This window comes from Verticillium alfalfae, genomic scaffold (assembly GCF_000150825.1).
Source record: "Verticillium alfalfae VaMs.102 supercont1.4 genomic scaffold, whole genome shotgun sequence".
NCBI lineage: Eukaryota > Fungi > Ascomycota > Sordariomycetes > Glomerellales > Plectosphaerellaceae > Verticillium > Verticillium alfalfae.
Genome location: NW_003315035.1, coordinates 1482448 through 1499950, shown reverse-complemented (window position 1 = coordinate 1499950; position 17503 = coordinate 1482448). Strand labels below are relative to the sequence as shown.

Below are 17503 nucleotides of genomic sequence, written 5' to 3'. Positions count from 1 at the left end.
ACCGTTCACCCCATGCTCCCGCTGCTGAATGAAGGCGACTTCTGGGACATGTACTGCAACGGAGGCTCAAAGGGCTTGCAACAGGAGCGAATCTCTCTACTGGTGTTCCAAGCCATGCTCTTCTCGACAGCTAATGTCGGTCTAGTCTCCAAACAATGCTTCATCATATGTGCTAATTCCATGTCTAGTTCGTCTCTCGTCAATCGATCAAGGCCCTGGGGTACCCGACCATCCGCGCCGCCCGAGCATCCTTCTACCGACGAGCCAAGCTCCTCTACGACCTCGAAACCGAATCCTCACCCTTGTCCATAGCCCAGGCCGCTTTACTCCTCACGCACTGGTCCGCACCGGCCTCGCACAGCTTCCGAAAACCGAACACACAGTGGCTCGCGATCGCCATCCAGAACGCCAAGACGGCAGAGGCCCATCACTACGATGCTGCGCCCGCCCACATTCAGAACACGCTCAAGCGTTTGTGGTGGTGCTGCATCACCCGCGATAGGATCATGGGCCTCGGGATCCGCCGGCCTCTCCAAATCACACGCGCCCATTTCGATTTTGACAAGAACAGCATCCTCGGATACGCCGATCTTTCGGATGAGATTGAACGCTCGCGTGTCTACAACCCGGGGACGAAACGCTGTCTCGCAGAGATATTGGAGCAACTGGTTGAGCTTTGCGTCGTTCTGACAGATATCCTGATACTGGTGTTCCCCATCGATGACAGCCCTGGATGGGGCCGCGAACTAAAGGCCGAGGAGCAAGACAAGCTTCGCGAGTACAAACTCGACTTACGCCGGTGGTACAAGAGCGCCACGCTGCGATTCCCCATGTTTGGCGGTGGCTCAGTCGCCCGCATGAATGCAGGGGGCGGTGGCAAGGAGTTCCAGCACGATTCGGTTATCCTGTACACCAACCTTATGTACATGTATTACCAGTAAGTCGAAAGGCACTTTTTGGCCTCTCTTGAGCCCGCACTTAACACCACATCAGTTCGAGCCGTGTCGTTCTCAGTCACCACGAAGCCTTCACCTCGCCATCACAGCTGCCGCGCCCTCCTTTAGTTCGATCCCCTCCCGCGACCTGGCCGTCATTGGCGAGAACCGCCACGAGCTTCAGGACGCAGCTTCGGGCGTCACAGAGTGTCTGAAGGAGCTCATCCACCTCCGCCTCGCCCGTTGGCTGCCCATCAGCGCGGTAGCGTGTACGGCCCTGCCGCTGGTCCTCCATATTCTTGACGTCAAGCTCTCCTCCTCTGCACAAAGATCATCCGGGTCCTCAGCGATTGACCCAAATACGCAGTCAGCTCTGAAGCAGCACCGCCTGAACATTCTGATCGAAGCCATGAAGACGTATCAACCACAATACGACGGCGTGGACCTGGTCTCCGAGACGATCCGCCATATTGTCAACCTTGCGCAAATCGACCCGCCCGCCGACGGTGCAAACAACCAAGCAGACGGCTCGGCCATTTCCGACTGGACCGACATTCTCGCGTCCCAACCATCCTCCTACCTTCGCCTCGCACTTACCATGGACCTCGCCCTCTCCAAGGGCCGCCTGCCCGAAGATGGCGACTTCCCCGTCTCCCTGCGCGGCCTCTTCACAGGTGGCTTTAACGCGCTGCGCACCCTCATCGAGCAGAAGCGCAACGAGGCAGCCGCCGCCGCCGCCGCAGCAGCAGCAATGGCTCAGAATCATCTCTTCTCCCACGCGAGCGCCCTCCACGCCGTCGACTTTGACGCAGGCACTCTCCGCCCGTCCCTCTTCAATCTTCAGCCCGGCGTCGTGACAGCCGTTCACTCCGACGAGGATACATCGACGACATCGCCAGCTTCGGCGGGCGACCACTCGGTCGAGAGCACGACGGACGCGACGTCGCCCCACCAAGTCTACGATCTCGCCATGGACATTGACATGATGGGCGGCGGCAGCGATGGCATGCCCTCGGACGGCATTGCGGGTCTCGCGGCGGAGGTCATGGCTGCGTTCCCCCTGCACGGCGTGTCGCCCAGTTCCGGGGGCGACTCTGACGGCATGTACTTCGATGGCTCGGAGCAGCGGGGGGAGGCGGCTAAGTGGATGGATGGGGCGTGGGCGGATATGGCGGCGGGGGAGGAGGAGAGGGCGGATCGGGACACGGCCAGAGCTTTGCTTGAGGCGCTGAAGCAGGGCGAGGTTGGTGATGTAGTGCTGTGAGGGGTCCGCACTGACCATGCATGATACGATATGATGGTTTCTGGGATTCGACATGTGATTGGGGTCAGCTTCCTTGCGAGCTTGGGATAAATGTGCAAGGAACGGCTCTCGGTGCTACGGTTTAATGTATGATGAGTTGATCAGAGAATCGAGTCTGAAACCAATCATGGAAACTGTGCCTTCTTCACCCCTTCCGATTTGACGGTATCAGATTCTACCAACGGGATATATCGTTTGGAATGTGACTTCACTGAATCGAGGTGGAACTATCCCTCTGAGCCTGTGTGTTTGGGAATCAAAAGCGTATTCAGTACGAAGCTCCATTAGATTGAGAACGACCTTTCGATAGATCTTGGACAAATCTCAAAACTCCATCCTGCACCGTCTGAACCGTCCTGTTCAGAAGCGCGGTCGGTTCGCATGTGAGATGCTTCCAGACGCTCCTAGACTTGTCTGCAGATCCATAAGCAACGCCAGACGTGCGTGGTTTGCAGACATATCCCCCACGACAATCAAAGCCATCCTAAATCGCCACGTCCGTGATCCAAGTCTAAGCAAACACCCAACCTCATAAGGAAAGCCAATGACACACTTCCCCCCCCCGGAGAACCCATGGTCATCACTGCAGGTCAATCCCCCACTCACGCGCATCTGCTCTGCCGGAATCTGCATCGCGGCGCACGCACACTCGAACCCATACACGCCTCAGACTCGCGCGTCTGCGTAGTGATGGTCAACTCCGTGCCGGCCTGACCTGGCCTCCAGCCACCGTGAAGACCAGGGCGTCGAGCTCACGGTCGAAGCCATAGTTGACGTTCATGTGCGGACGGCACGCGTGGTTGAAGCGCGAAGCGACGAGGAAGAGACCATGGCCGGGCGCCTTGGTCGTGCAAGCGAAACTAGCCACGTCAGCCGGGGATGCTCCACCTCGTCCGCATGTCTTCTGCGCCGCGGTGTGAAAGATGGGGGCTTACTAGTTGGTCGTGAAGATGGCCTTGAGTCGGGTGTGGAGCGAGTCGTCGTGCGCTATGCGGCTGGGTTTGTGCATGGCGAGGTCGAGAACGAGTCCCTTGTCCGAAGCGCTCAGATTTGTGAAGTGTCGGATGAGGTCCCTGTCCACGTCGGTGGACCGGACAACGGCGCGTTCCATGAGGATCATGTCGCCAGGGCCCAGGTCTTGTACGGCAAAGGCGCCCATGCCGCCGAGCGGGGACTTGCGGATTTCGAAAAACTCGTTGCTGAAGAGGGGCTGGCCGGGCTTGATGTTGCCGGTGTGACGGGGGAGGCCGGCGAGGAGAATGCCATCACTTTCTTCTTCGCTTTCCTTTTCATCCGTGTCGCTAGAAGGGAGGTTTAGCAGACTGAGGCCGCTCGACTCACTGTCGAATAGGAGGGGAGCGGCTCGCTTCGAGACGACCTCGCTCGGCAAGGCTTTGAGCTGAGGGGCTCGGCCACGACGAGTAGTAGCGGTCTCGGGCTATGAAGATTAGTGGTAAGATTATGTCTCCCTGTAGGCAGTAGCCATGTCTCTTGAGGTACCTGGAGAGTATTCTGTGTGCCTAATATCTCGTTGATCTGGTCGTTCGTGTGCGTCATGCTTGAGAAAGGGTGGAGTAGAGCGTCGATACTGGCCGAGACTAATTTTGGCTGTGCCGTCTCTCGCCGGACCTTTTGCATGCTATAGATATCCATAGTGAACGCTTTGCTTTAGAGTGCTAAGAAAAATCAGAATGGTATCAGGCAGAGATTCGGCTAGATCGTTCGTGACTGAAGATGGGCGCTTCTGAAGTGCTAAAGTTGCCTTCTGACTTCCTCTGTTGGCGTATTCTGTAGAGGAAGCCAGCACAACAGCGGTTCCTTAATATGACATCCGTTATCCAAAGTGGTTAAGCTCACCAAAAGTGCTGAAGAGCCTGTCGATTTCTGCGCCTGGCATCCGGATCGACAACGTTGTCTCCCCATCATCCGTTCCCTACCGTCATGTTCGTCCGGTTCACTGTCGTCCTTGTCCGGTTTCGATAGTTTCCATATAAAATGTCGTGTAAATGAATACGTTTCATGTTTGGAAGTTTCATGTTTGCTGTAACGGTTGTCATTTATAGAGAGAATATCATAGTGAAAAGAGCTCCTTCCTACTTTTTGACAGCCAGCATAGAGGCGACAGCTCAGCCTGCTCCATCTATTGCGGGCTAGCAGCGATTGTAGCCTGCTGCTTCAGCGCTTGAATTGTGTCAAGAGCCACTATGATCATTCGCTCATGTCACTTCCGTGCTCAAGCCAGAGTTCCCCAGCATATCGGCGTCTCCTGTGTTACCAGCCAGCCTCTCCATTGTCCCTCGGCTGACCGAAGGCCATTTAGTACCTTGGATCGCTGTGACCCAGCTGCCGACTAAACCGGTGCGGCCAAGACCTCCTGGAATATCTGGTCTGGAGCAGTCCCGTCTTCGCTCAACCTCTTCCGACGCGTACTCTTCCGACGCGTAAAGGTATCGTAATTTTCATATGTCGACTCGCCGTCCATTTCGTGCAAGACCGTTCCCGCGGGTTGATACTGATACGCAGTTCCCGTAAGCCCCACCGATGACTGGTGGTAGTATGGCGATGACGGCATCCCGACGGCAGTCTGGAGAACTGCCGAAGCAGCAGTATGGAAGCTCACAAGACTGGAGCTCACCGATGCCGTTTCCGAAAACAAGTGTCCTGTGCAACATAAGCCAAGCTCTCTGAGGGCCGTCAGCTTTCTCGATCGACGTACCCTGTCTCGAACCCGCTCGACTGGATCTCTTGTGGCTGCCGCTTCTTCTACGCATCAACGACAAGCCCTGGGATCCCAGTGAAGTGCTGGCCATGCTGGCGACTCCCGGCAGAGACTCGCTCGCCTGCATGGTTTCGAGCCGCTGCAGCACGGCGGACACCTCGGCCTTCATCACCTGAAGATCGCTCTGCATCTGCCACGTCATACCCACGTGGGAAGACGTGTTGATGCTGATGGACCAGTCAGCAACGATGTCCTTGCTTCTTTCTGAATAGAAATGGTGCTCACAAGTTGGCGACCGACACAGCGACCGTCAGCGTCAGCTTTCGCGCCGCCAGCTTCGCCCTCAGCTCCTCAAAGTCCTTGTCCCGGAAAGACAGCCGAAGTCGCCGCCACGTGCTCATCTTGGCATCAGCCGAGGCCTCGCCGGATCCGTTCAAGTCCTTGTTCAACTGCTGGTTAAGCTCAGTGAAGACCTGGATGCAGTCCTCCAGCACGTCGGACAGCTCGTCGACCGTGCCCGGATGGAGCACGCCCTGCCTAGTGTCCTCGTGGTCGAGATAGCCTTGCAGGGTGCCGAGGACGGAGACGAAGCCCTTGAGATCGGCCGACAGCGCCTGCAGCGTCCGCGGCAGCCCGCGGACGGCGTCGATGCGGCGGCTGATACCGACGCTAAGGTTCGTAGCGAAGATGATGAGGCCGGCTACGCCGCTGATGGCTCCGATGGGTTCGGCCATTCCATTGCGACGCGGCCGTTGTAGTCTGCTGGGCAACGTCCCGCGCAGCAGCTCGAAGGTGGGAGAGACGCAAGCAGGATCGCATGAGCTGAAGGCGAAGTCGCGACGTTTCCACCACATTTCATTCGCCAGAAGCGAAGGATCATGCTGTCGAACCGTCCTCCTACCAATGGTATCGCGGCTCACGCCAAGCACCCATGCAGCCGACCCTGCATCGGGGCAGTCCGCAGTTGACCAGCCACCCGTTTACTCTCTTGATTGAATGGGCAAGCTGAGCGACAGTCACGAAAGGCTTCAAGGAGGCGCAGACTGCGAGCGACTGTGTTGTAAATCGGCACACCGCCGCATATTATCAAGTATCAATCGCTAAACTCCAAGCCTAACGCCGAAGATGCAATTACCCCCCAATCATGTCAGATCGCTCTTTGTGTCTTCCTCTGTATCTAGCCGTTCATCGGTCCTTCTCGCCATCTTATTACTTCCACCAGATCCTTTGGTAAAATCAATGAATATCCTCTCGCCAGCAGAGGCATTATGAACATCTCGTCGAGACCAGCATGGCCACGAGACCTGTGGGCGACAGTCGGTCCTATGCTCGGAATGCAAACACTGGTCAGGCTCGACTGTTTGTTTACAAGTACTGGCTTTCCCATCTGGAGCCCTTCATGTCCACAATGAATGTACTTGTCTCCGCCTCGCGACCGCCCGGCTTGGTGTGTGCCGACTCGACTTGACCGAGCTGAGACACCGATCGCTACATCGTGGACACTGTCGCGAACTCAACGTGTTGCCCTTGACCCAGACACACCGACATGAGCAAACCCACAGCTCGCGGCCCGTCTTCGTCGTGAGCTGGTCGCCCGTCCTGTGAAGATTCGTCTGCACGCCGCACTCGACGCAGAACCGCCTCAGATGCACCCGCCGTGACGGCTTTCGCGACGACGAGGCGTCTGTCGTCGTCCCGCGTAAAGTCCCCGGCAGCGTGGGTGAGCGAGGACCGACACGAGCAGAGACACAGGTCCCGGTCGCCCCGGACGCCTCCTGCGACCGCGGCATGCTGAACGCACTTGTCGGGCGCGCAGGCCCTGTACGTGCGCGGCTCCTGGCGATGAACGTCTGACACAGGCCAAACCTGTGGATGATGGGCCGTGGCCGGCTGGCTCGCTGTCAAGTGGCTCAGGGCCCCGGACGCGGTGGCAGAGGAAGCAGCCAAAGTTGCCCTGGGACTCGGCCTTGGGGTCCTCGCGGTCGTGGCTCGTGCCAGGAAAGTGCTGAGCGAAGTACCTTTCGGCCTGGAACACGGCGGCCACTTTATCCTCGACATCAGCTTTCCAGGGCTGGACGGAGTCGGCGAAGAACCGGCACACCATGGCCAGGTTGCAGGATGTCATATAATCGAGGTGCTCAAACAGGCAGTCTCTCACGGGTTCGGGTAGTCCCAGGAAGAACGTCATCCATCGTGAGGGTACGGCCGGGCCCATGTCTGGCTTGTGTGACAGCTGGCCTTTGCTGAGTTCGCGCCGATGCTGCGGAACACGGGACAGCGTTGCCACTGCCATCTTGAAGTTGGTGACGGGCGCTACAGGGTAGGCACGGGCCGAGTCGAATGGAGGAGCGGGAGCAGTTATGAGTACACCCTGCTCCGTCGGTTTGAGGCTGGCCAGATTCAGAGCAAGACAAAGTAGAGACCCCCGTGTAATAAAAGGTTGAATCGCTGAGAGGAAGTCCGACGTCAGAGTAGGATGTAGGTATGGGAAGTGCTGTGCAGAAAGAGAGCCAAATGCAATGGGCGGTGCGGATGAAAGGGAAAGAATGAAGTGCTCTGGTCTGTTATATTAACACGCTCGGCCTACCTTATGTCAGGAGCGACAATCATTAAAACCCGACATGTGAAGTGACCATAGTCAGGAGTAAGGGAACAGGGTCAATGCAAGGGGTGCGGTGCAGGTGCGTGGTCTGCATATCATCATGACCACGAGGCCCCTGTCAGGACGCACGCCGCCAACTGGCACCTAACATCATGTTGTGCAAGCCTCCTGCAGAAGCCATCGTGTCATTAGCCTCTCTCTCGTGTTGGTGAAGCGGCGCACCCTGCCTGCAAAGTCTGGGGACGGACCGAATCAGGGTTTATGCTGCACGACATGGCGTCTGAGTCGAAGCGGAGCATCATCTTGCTCGGCACCGGCTCGCTCATCCAGGCTGGTCCCTGCGTAAGACAATGGATAAATGGAGCTCGATAGCAGACGACGCGAGCCTCAGCCGCAGTTCATTGGGTATCGAGCTCTGAAAGTTGGTCGGCCAAAGCCCAGTCCAGGCGAGTGATGCCACCCTGCGGAAAGTCATCTCGGCGAATGTTAGGTAGCAATAGTAATCGATTGACTTCGCGATGGCGGGCGATCGCTCTGGCATGTCATCCGAGCAAGCAGGGTACCCGGTGACCGTAGCTCCAGCGGTGCTGGAGGCTTTCAGCAAGGACAATTGGTGGGCCATCTTTAGGCTGAATAAGGCTCTGGAGGCGACTGTTGGTGGTTCCTTTGGGAGGGCGTTTCGCAGGGTGACAACAGACTTGGCCATCAGGTCTCACGAGGCGAGTCGTTGGTTCTGGAAAGCTGATAGAAGTGAGCGAGCCATCCCTATCGAGATGAAAACGGGAGGTCACACAAACACGATGGGTCCCCTCATCAAGAGAGGAACACCGTGTCTTGGCCCGTCACCATGTCCCCTGCTCACCAAGGTACTTTGACAGTTTGCTCATCAGCAGCGAAGCGACGCCCAGGTGCGTCCAACGGAATCCGTCCTTGAGGTCAGAGCGTGGAGAGATACAATCTTACGCCGAGCTGCGGTATGGCGAATTGTTTCCTCCTTACAGGCCAGGTGGGGATCAACTTTGACGAAGGAGAAAATGCCCGATGCGACGACTCGACGACAGGGTGATGCAAGAAAGGAAGTGCCTTGGCAAGAAGGCCAGAGCAACTCGCATTGCATGCCATTCCCGACCCCAACGGTCGTCGCCAGGGGAGCTGCAGTGTTGTTGTCTCAGATCCTCATCTTGCCATTTTCCCCGGTGCTACCCTTCACAACATGGCTCACGACAGGGCGAGATCGACGGCCAGTGGCGACATCGAGCTGCAGGTAATTGTCAAATATGAGCATCGCCAGAGTCGTCTCTTGGCAATGGGGCAGCCACGATGGCCAACGGCCAGCTCGGCCCCAGGAAGCCGTCGGGAGCGAGCGGATATCTCCATAGGGGTGAGGTGAGCCTGGACCCCCTGTCGACAGGGCTGTAGATGCCCGAGGCCCGCCTGTCCGCAGGGCTGTAGCAGGGCTGTAGAGGCTCGCCATGGCCTGCGAGACGTTCTCTCCTTGCCAGGATCAGTCGACACGACGCGCCCGGGGAAGCAAGCCGATGAACTCTTTCGCCGAACCAACAAGTATACTCAGAATACATTGTGACGAAACCTGCATGAGAATGCAATCACATGATGCCATTTTCTTGCTGATCTTCCGGTCAACTACGCATCATGACGACCAAACACATATCGAGCGGTTAGCGGCCAGGTCCCTCCCCGAGCAGACAGGAATTGACAGTAGCCGACGTTACCATGGGCGAGCTGTGAGCGAGGCAGCGCCCGAAGCAGTGAGCGAGGTGAGTGTGAGCTGGGCCCAGTTTTTCCACGACAATCTTGGCTGCGTTGACGCGATGGTCCAAGTCCTTGAACTTGTGGGATTCAGTGAGCCAAGTGCCTTGCCCAGGTACTTTAATCTGGCTGTTGTGATCAATGGGTGAATTTCGGCATAGGATATGCCTACCGGTCCATGTCACATACTGTGTCGTTATCGTTGCTATGGCTGTGAATATGGTGAGTGAAATGGTTGACGCCCTTTGATGCCATATTTGAGAGGCTCGCATTCGACCAGCGTACCTACCCAGATACCTTAGACATCTTATCTGTTATTTCTCGCTGTCCGCCTAGGTTTCCTTCACTTGAGTTGCCAACCAGTCCTGTATTCGCTTCAGCGCGCACACTAAAAGCTGGTCCTCTGGCAAATAGCATTACACGCTTCGTGGCGCGTGCGGGGGGCCGTTAGCCCGATTGTGCCACCACTGACACGGCCTATGACAGACATCCGTCTCCCCCTTTGTACGCCTAATCAGGCAACACACATGACCAACCGAGCCAGTACGGCGGCCACGATACTACCACGATACCACGCGCAACGGGGGGCAATAGGGGGGAGCTTGACTGACTGGTGGGCGGCCCAAGCTTGAAGTCCATAGAGATGATCAGTCATGTATGCGCGGATAAGAGAACGGTGCCTGGTCAGCTGCCGAGGCTTGGGGAGCCTTCAAGCGTCAGCATTTCGTGGGTTCTGTCGGCCATTGTTCCCAACCTGATTGTTCGCCGCAAGGGGGTCCGGGGGGAAGGAGGGGTAAGACGATGGGTCCTGTCAGCAAGATAAAGAAGGGGCGTGCTGGTACTTCATCCGCTCTGCCACGCCTCAAGTTCAACGCGGAAACCATTTTTTTCTCCTTCATCATCTTCGTGTTCCTCTGACCACTCACCTGGATATTCATACGGCCAGAAAGTATACAATGGCGACGCATGATTCTCCCATCGTGCTCGTGACGGGCGTCAACGGCCACATTGGCTCGACCGCAACCGCCGCCTTCATCGCCGCCGGCTACCGCGTCAGGGGCACCGTCCGGTCTCTCGAGAAGCATCAGGCCACTCTCTCCGAAGCTTTCCAATCTCATATCGACGCTGGCCTGCTGCAAGTCATTGGCATTCCCGACTTCAACGCCGATGGTGCCTTTGATGACGCGGTAAAGGGCGTCCATGCCATCGCCCACACGTCTCCCCCGGGCCTTCGCTTCGACGAATACGTCGGCGGACCCAAAGCCATCATCGAGCGCGCCAGAAGGAGCACCCAAAACCTCCTCTCATCTGCCGAGGCCCACGCGGGCGCCACCCTCAAATCGGTGGTTCTCGTCTCGTCCCTCGCCGCCATGATGCGCCTTCAAGACGAGCCGGGCTACCGCTACACCGGCGACGAGTTCAACACCGAATACATTGACCTCTCGCTGCAGGCTGGCGACGAGGCCGGCCTCGGCCTGCTGTACGGGGCGGTCAAGGTCGCCGAGGAGCAGGCGTTCTGGGACCATCTCAGCGATCCCCAGCGCAAGTCGACCTTTACAGGAGCGGTGGTCAGCCCCTCCTTTGTGGCCGGTCCGATCCTCGTGAGGCCTGGGGAGCCGGACAGCATGACACCCAGCATGAAGACGGTGTGGTATATCTACGCGGGCGCCGTGTGGCCTGACGAGTTCCCCATGCCGACCTGGGTCGACGTGCGGGACGTCGCGAAAGCGATTGTCTTTGGCGTGCAGGAGCCAGAGAAGGCCAAGGGACGGAGGTTCCTGCTGGCCGCCTACCGGGTCGGGCGTCAGGCTTTTGCGGACGTTCTGCGAGAGAAAATCCCCGAGCGGAAGGATGTCATCCGGGAGGGAACGCCGGGAAAGGGTTACCCTGCCGACTATGTGACATGGGGAGCCGAGGAGGTGGGCATGGATGGCAGCCGATTGACTGAGCTCAGTGGGCAGGGATATCTTCCGTTTGAGGAGTGTGCGGTGGGCACTGCGAAGTCTTTCGATCCGTACCTTGCGGAGGGCAAGGAGAAGCGGTACACGGAGGAAGTGCCGGTCCTTTTCCAGTGAGTGTGCTCGGTGCTACAACAGGTGCAGATAGCAGCGTTGGCAGTCGGTACGCTTTAGATAAATGTGGTCTTGTTGAACTACGTCTTGCATTCATCTTGTCTTTTACGGAAAACTGACGCATATCTGGCCTCATTGACGGTAGTAGTCGAGTCCAGGCTCTCCTGCCCTGGCTACAACACATGTAGGTCCCTGGGCAGGTACCCACGATGACAACCGCCTGCTTCCTTCTCCAAAAGCTGCGAGACCATGGCTCCGATTCCAGAAATCGGGACGATTCATTCAAAATTCCTTCAACCCCACAAGCCGTGAATCCCTCCATCTCACGTCATCATGGCCCTTGCCCTCGTCTGAAGCAACGCACATAGATACGTACGTCAGAGCTACGAGAATTTCCAGAGCACATCAAGAAGCCATCTCATCTCACATTCCAAAACGGCAGACATGTTCAACGACGTCTCACTCCGATACATGCCGGCGCTCTTCGCAACCTGGCCGTGGGTCTCGGCGGCGCCTGGTCCCTCGTCAACCCGCGCACCAGCCTCATCCACTTCGGCTTCCCCGCCCGCAAAGCCGATCGTCCCGAGACGTGGCCCGTCGCCCGTGTCGGCCACGCCCGCACCATGAGCCTCGGCCTTATCATGGCGCTCTTCTACGCGCGTGGCCAGTACGACGTTGTCGAAACCATCATGGAGTTCATGGCTGGCTCACTGGCTCTTGTTGACGGTTGTGTCGTGTGGAACGAGGGCTTCCATTCGTGGGCCGTCTTTCGGTTCGTGGGTGCCGGCGCCTTTTCTGCTCTGGGGTTTGCCGGCTTGACGCAGGGTCCTGTCCGCTAGGAAATAGGTGATGGACAGGTTTCGATCAAATGCAATGTCCATGCTCACTCAAATAAGGCTCTCCTTTTTTCGTTCGTTCCAATCCTCTTGCTTAACGTGTTGCAAAGCGTAGCCATTCAAAACCCCGGCTCCAAGGGCGGATCCTGTGGCTGTCTACCCGGGTATTGTTCAAAGGATCGACAAGTGTAGACAACCAGGATGGAGGCTCTCAAAGCCCATTCATCGCACGACGACGCAGGATGCACTGCCACGCCGAAGTTCAAGCACTGCGAGCCAGTGCATCGCGGGCGCCAGGGGTCTTCCCTCACGGCGGCCTGTGGTGGGGTGGTTTCATCCCTGAATAGCGGATAGAGCGGCGCTTACGACGTCATTTCTATATAGGCCCTTTCCAACCCCTGGAATTCGCCCCATGGCTACAGAGCCCGATCCTGTAGATCCCTCTCTCTGTTGTCTCAAAGGGAAAGGCAGTGAAAGAAAACGACGAGCCAGAGGTTGAGTCCGTTTGTCTCTTCTTCATATTGCGACGCCATCCCGCCAGTATTTCGGTCAGCGCGATACGACCGACACGTCCTCCCCTTCACACAACAATGGCACCACAATGCAGTAACACGACGATAGAGGGCCCCGTGCCCAGCGACGCGGGTGTCGCGGGCACAGGTGTAAGTCAAACGCCGCGACACGGCAACGCTCAATGCGACTGACAAGCCACAATCAGGTTCTCCTGTCCTTCTTCTTCACAGCCATCCTTGCATTGGGCCTCAGTCTCACAATCATCCTCTCCGAATTCAGAAACAAAACCTCGAGCATTCGACGGCGGCTTCTCAGCAGTTACTCCGATCAGCAGATTCTGCAGGGCATCGGCATCCATGCAGTCGGCCTCGCCAAGCGGGACACGATGCTGCCCTACCACTTTTTTATCATCTGGTGCCTCGGTCTTCTCTCGCAGGCCGTTCACAATGCGACGCTGCTGTCTCTGGTCCACGACTTTCGCCGCGACTGGGTCCTGCGCTGGTTGCGACAATTGCTCATGTTCGTCAATCTCGGCCTCTCCGTCGTCTACGGCGTGTTCATCCTGCGCGCCGTCGAGACAGGCCTCGCCGACGACCCCATCCCAATCTCGTGCGTGTGGGAGACGAACAGCGGCAACGGCTCGTCGAACCGTAGCGGCCTCAGCTATTTTGGCACCATTGCCGTCATGGCCGCTAACGTCCTCGTATTCGCCCTAGCGAGCTGGTACCTGCATTGCGGATCCAGCGCTTCGCAAAATCGTCAAGCTTATGGGCCACGTGCTCCATGGCGCCCTGGCGCCGGCGCATTGTTCGGTGCGGTGCTGGCGTCCGACGCTCTCGGCCACGGGCCGAGCTTTGAGCTGGCGCCCGGTGAGGAGGCCTGGAGCTTCGGTCAGGTGCTCTCCGTCCTCGTGCTGCTCTTCCCTCTGGTGTCCATGGTTGAGATCCTTCGGGGCGAGCTGAGGGTGGCGCCGTGCGATCTGTCTGATGGCCAGGCATGTGCCCCCAGCGACATGGAGATGAACAAGTTTCAGCCGAACCCGTTCTGGGGCTCACAAACGCATTTGGTGAGGAAGTGAGGGGAGGGGTCAGAGCAGGACAGGTATGGAAAGTGGGTGAGGGAAACCATGTAGGATATAAATGATACCCATGTAGTCGGCCTTCTCGTAGGCATCAATCAATCATTGATTCCAGTCCATTCGTACGACGCGTGTGAAGGGGGCGGGATCCTGTTGGACGACTCGTGCTCGACTTCGTCAGGGTGAAGCCATGAATGACCCCTAGCGCGGTCTGGCCCACGGAACCCCTTGCCTCATTGATGTGGCGCTTCTACTGTTCTGCTGGCTAGTACAGCAGCAGGTAGTGACCAGTCGCTGGAATGAAGCCTAACGAATGCACATTTCTGGCCTCCCAGCTAACCTTTGCCCTCCCAAGCCCTCCTCCCCCTTCAAGGGAGCAACGACGAAGGCGGCAGCCAGAACAACGTGAGCTGTCCCGCCACTCCCGTCCCTGGGTCAGCAGCGGCCAAATGTGCAGCCAATAAGCTGTCTGTTGTCTCACTTCTCTGATGATGAACGCACATCGCCCCTGTCCACGTCAAACATTCGTGCATCTCGCGCCTCTCAGTACTGGGCACGGCTGCGGCAGGTTGATGTCCGGACCAAACGACGCCAGGGACAACTATGAAGCCACTGGTATGGCAAAATTCTTGGCTCATACATGGAAAAACCAATGTGCCTCATGTCTGCCGCCATGCTACAGGGCTCGAGTGGGAGAGAACCAGCAAGCTCCCACCTCCGCCCCGCTCGCGAAGGCGCAACAACCAGATGTTGGCAGGTTCGCTTCGTGAGGGACGGGACCCCTTCCTAAGCATTCCAGTGCCTCTCCACCCGGAGCACATGTTACGATCACCAGTCGTTCCTTTCCTCACAGGTCTCTCGCAGCGAGTCGACCCCCCCGCCGACCATGTTCATACATTGGTCTTCCTTCGGCAAGGCGAGTGCCGTTTGAGGTGTGGACTCTGTAGCCGCGACACGTTCCTTGGGCAGGGTCCCCACCAAGACCAAGCAAGTAAGTCTTTGGTCCTTGGGGGAAGGGGGCATGGGAAGGGTTGACGGCCTCTGCCTGCCCGTCGAGGAGAGATATGTGCCACCACCTCCCGCGGTCAAGGAATTGATTAGATGCGATCGTCCGTCGTCGCCCACTTCATCCATTTGACTGTCGTTTGTCTTCTCCCCTCTTCCTATCCGGCCTTTACTTTGGCGTCCATCCTTCACATACACACACGCACACAGACCGACCTGTCCACAGCCATAGTCGAGCTGGTCGACAACATCGACCGCTCTCTCATGCTCCATTGAGATTTTCTTTTTACATTCTTTGCCTTACTTCGTGCGATCTTCGGGACGCAGCCTCCTTTTCTTGGTACCAGGCAACGAACTGTTCCTTTCGCCGCCGATCCCCGGGTTTGAAAGGCAGCGCCGGCCAAGATGAAGCTCAAGTCGCAAAGCCAGACGGAGGTGCGAGCCGTCTTCGTTTTCGCCATTGTCACCTGCATCTTCATGATCTACACATTCACACGCCGGCCAATCGACGGCATCCCGACCAAGGCGTCCTGGGGTTGGAAAACGTGAGTTGAAAGGACCCTCGCCCGGCATTTTGCTATTCTGATGCTTTCTCCCCGACATGTCTTTCTAACTCGAATCAGCGCCGACCCGTTTCCCGACCCCTCCCTCCCACGCCTCTCCTTCCGCGATATTGCCCTGCAATACGGCTCCCACAAGGCCACGACGACAAAGCACCATTTTATGTACGAGAAGTATCTTCCCGCCATCCGAGACCGCCACGTCAAAGTCCTCGAAATCGGACTCGGCTGCGAGACGTACCACTCCGTCCCGGACAACTCGCCCTACCCTCTCGCCAAGGTGGGCGCCAGCTACCGCACCTTCACCTCCTACTTTCCCCATCTCTCCCTCACCTATCTCGAGATCGATGAGACATGCGCAAAGGAGTTTGCCACGTATAACGACAAGGCCGCCATCTTCATCGGTGACCAGGGCGACCAGGCTTTCCTCGACAAGTTCGTCGAGCAAGCCACTGTACATGGCCTCTTTGACATCGTCATTGACGACGGCGCCGGCACCGACGACATACAAGAGCGTACCCTGCGCGACCTCTGGCGTATCGTCAGCCCCGGCGGCGTCTACTTTGTCGAGGGCGTCCGTCGCAAGTCTGACCGCACGCACCGCTCTGAAGGCCAGCGACCGTTTGGCGACTTTGTCGACGAGCTTCTCTGGGAAGACGCCATGTTGCCGGAGGGTGAGATTAGGAGCATTGATTGCATGGAGGGTATTTGTGCCTTCTTCAAAAAGGACGCTGGCATGATTTAGCTCGGAAGATGGTTGATATTCGCTCTTGTCCTCTTTTTCTTTTAGTTTTTTTACAACATCTTTGCGAAAAACGGAGTTTGGAGTCGTTTTTCTTCATGGTCTAGTGGAGCATGTCCTGAGGCCTCATATATGAACTGCCATTCATTCCTAGATATCATGGCAGAGTGGATGCCACGAGAGGAGTCTAATACATTACTCGGCGTGCCTGCCATGACTTTGAATTTTACCAGGTGCTTGATCATGAGATCTTCTGCTCAGCGAAACCTAGTCGCGTTGTGATGACATGGGAAGCCTGGTGTCTTGCGTAGGTATCTTTCACATCTGAACATAATGAATAGTATTTCAATTGCAGGACCCGACGCCTTTCGCTTCTCTCATGATCCCCTCCAACACCGGAACGCCTTGATTCATAATACAAAGGACGCGTACGCCATGAACTCACTCATGTTTCACCCGTCGAGTTCTTTCCGTCCCTCTCAATCCACGTTGCCAAAAATGATGTTTCGTTTGTCGTGAGCGTTGATTAGCGTGTATTCGGCCAGGATGGGGTCTTTGCCACCAGCGAGATTCAACGTGACGGCGAGCAGGTTCGGCTCGGTCCAGGTCGGGCGCAAACCGCGGGCTTCGAGACGTTCCCACCAGTCCAGGTAGTTCTTCGAGGTGAAGCCATTGAAGAAGTGAATCTCGACCATCAGCTGGCCGATGGGCAGCTCGAGTCCCTGGGCCAGGGGAAAGTCGTCGCTGAGGCCGTCCATGGCCTCAAACTCGGCGAATTCAATGTCCATCTTCAGGATATCACTTGGTGCAAGGGTAAGCAGAGTTCGGACTAGTCTCGCAAGTTGAGAACAGGGCGTTTTCACTTACATGTACTCGTGATTGTTCATCTTCATAAGCTCCGCAATGCTGTAGAACGGGGGGCTCTTCGTCTTGTCTGTCTTGCCCGCAATGCCAGCTTGAAGGAAGTGGGCGCGATCGCGGTTCCAGGTCTCAAGCTGCTCGCCAAAGTCGACAACCGAGAAGTCGTATGCCCAAACGGTGCAGTTTGTTCGGCTCAACATTTCGTTCTCTGCGCAGATGTATCAGCATTCAGTCGAGCCGGATGACGCTTTTCATCCACAATCACCCACCAAAGCTTGACTCGTCCCGAACACCAAAGGAGTAAATGATACACTGCCTGTCGGCCGGGAAGTCAACATATCTTGACATGCCGCACACCCACTTGCCGCCATCGCCCATGCGGCCGACACGCTCGATCTCGTGGGGGCAGCCGTACGATGCCGGCGTAAAGTCCCAGATGGTGTAAGGATGCGTGTGATAGGACGCACGAGTCGGTCGAAGGGAAGCTGTTGCGTGGGAAAGCCCCGT

At 57.1% G+C, this 17503-nt stretch overlaps 8 protein-coding genes across 8 annotated transcripts in view; 5 read left to right on the top strand and 3 right to left on the bottom strand.

Moving 5' to 3' along the window:
• The window catches only part of VDBG_03902 (conserved hypothetical protein), a gene marked incomplete at both ends in the record, with an annotated part of 3057 nt that extends 858 nt beyond the window's left edge, over positions 1 to 2199 (top strand). The window contains 2 exons of the mRNA XM_003005903.1: positions 189 to 937; positions 1065 to 2199. Coding sequence (XP_003005949.1) covers positions 189 to 937; positions 1065 to 2199 — 1884 coding nt within the window. The remainder of the gene's footprint in view (positions 1 to 188; positions 938 to 1064) is intronic.
• A 973-nt stretch (positions 2200 to 3172) lies between these two features.
• VDBG_03901 (predicted protein) lies at positions 3173 to 3891 on the bottom strand (the record flags this gene model as incomplete). The annotated part of the gene is made up of 2 exons (XM_003005902.1): positions 3173 to 3676; positions 3868 to 3891. The coding sequence occupies 2 exons, from the start codon at positions 3889 to 3891 to the stop codon at positions 3173 to 3175; spliced, it is 528 nt and encodes a 175-aa protein (XP_003005948.1).
• Positions 3892 to 4454: 563 nt separating this feature from the next.
• Positions 4455 to 7250, bottom strand: VDBG_03900 (predicted protein; the record flags this gene model as incomplete). The annotated part of the gene is made up of 6 exons (XM_003005901.1): positions 4455 to 4669; positions 4955 to 5184; positions 5243 to 5900; positions 6376 to 6445; positions 6500 to 6556; positions 6759 to 7250. The coding sequence occupies 6 exons, from the start codon at positions 7248 to 7250 to the stop codon at positions 4455 to 4457; spliced, it is 1722 nt and encodes a 573-aa protein (XP_003005947.1).
• Positions 7251 to 8077: 827 nt separating this feature from the next.
• VDBG_03899 (predicted protein) lies at positions 8078 to 8978 on the top strand (the record flags this gene model as incomplete). The annotated part of the gene is made up of 3 exons (XM_003005900.1): positions 8078 to 8309; positions 8438 to 8467; positions 8851 to 8978. 3 exons carry the CDS (start codon positions 8078 to 8080, stop codon positions 8976 to 8978), a joined length of 390 nt encoding a protein of 129 aa, XP_003005946.1.
• Positions 8979 to 10285: 1307 nt separating this feature from the next.
• Positions 10286 to 11404, top strand: VDBG_03898 (ketoreductase; the record flags this gene model as incomplete). The annotated part of the gene is made up of 1 exon (XM_003005899.1): positions 10286 to 11404. One exon carries the CDS (start codon positions 10286 to 10288, stop codon positions 11402 to 11404), a length of 1119 nt encoding a protein of 372 aa, XP_003005945.1.
• Positions 11405 to 12827: 1423 nt separating this feature from the next.
• On the top strand, positions 12828 to 13828 carry VDBG_03897 (conserved hypothetical protein; the record flags this gene model as incomplete). The annotated part of the gene is made up of 2 exons (XM_003005898.1): positions 12828 to 12899; positions 12956 to 13828. 2 exons carry the CDS (start codon positions 12828 to 12830, stop codon positions 13826 to 13828), a joined length of 945 nt encoding a protein of 314 aa, XP_003005944.1.
• Positions 13829 to 15238: 1410 nt separating this feature from the next.
• On the top strand, positions 15239 to 16138 carry VDBG_03896 (hard-surface induced protein; the record flags this gene model as incomplete). Its single annotated transcript, XM_003005897.1, has 2 exons — positions 15239 to 15378; positions 15457 to 16138. 2 exons carry the CDS (start codon positions 15239 to 15241, stop codon positions 16136 to 16138), a joined length of 822 nt encoding a protein of 273 aa, XP_003005943.1.
• A 476-nt stretch (positions 16139 to 16614) lies between these two features.
• VDBG_03895 (conserved hypothetical protein) lies at positions 16615 to 17374 on the bottom strand (the record flags this gene model as incomplete). Its single annotated transcript, XM_003005896.1, has 3 exons — positions 16615 to 16936; positions 17003 to 17204; positions 17266 to 17374. 3 exons carry the CDS (start codon positions 17372 to 17374, stop codon positions 16615 to 16617), a joined length of 633 nt encoding a protein of 210 aa, XP_003005942.1.
• Between the last annotated feature and the right edge of the window lie 129 nt (positions 17375 to 17503).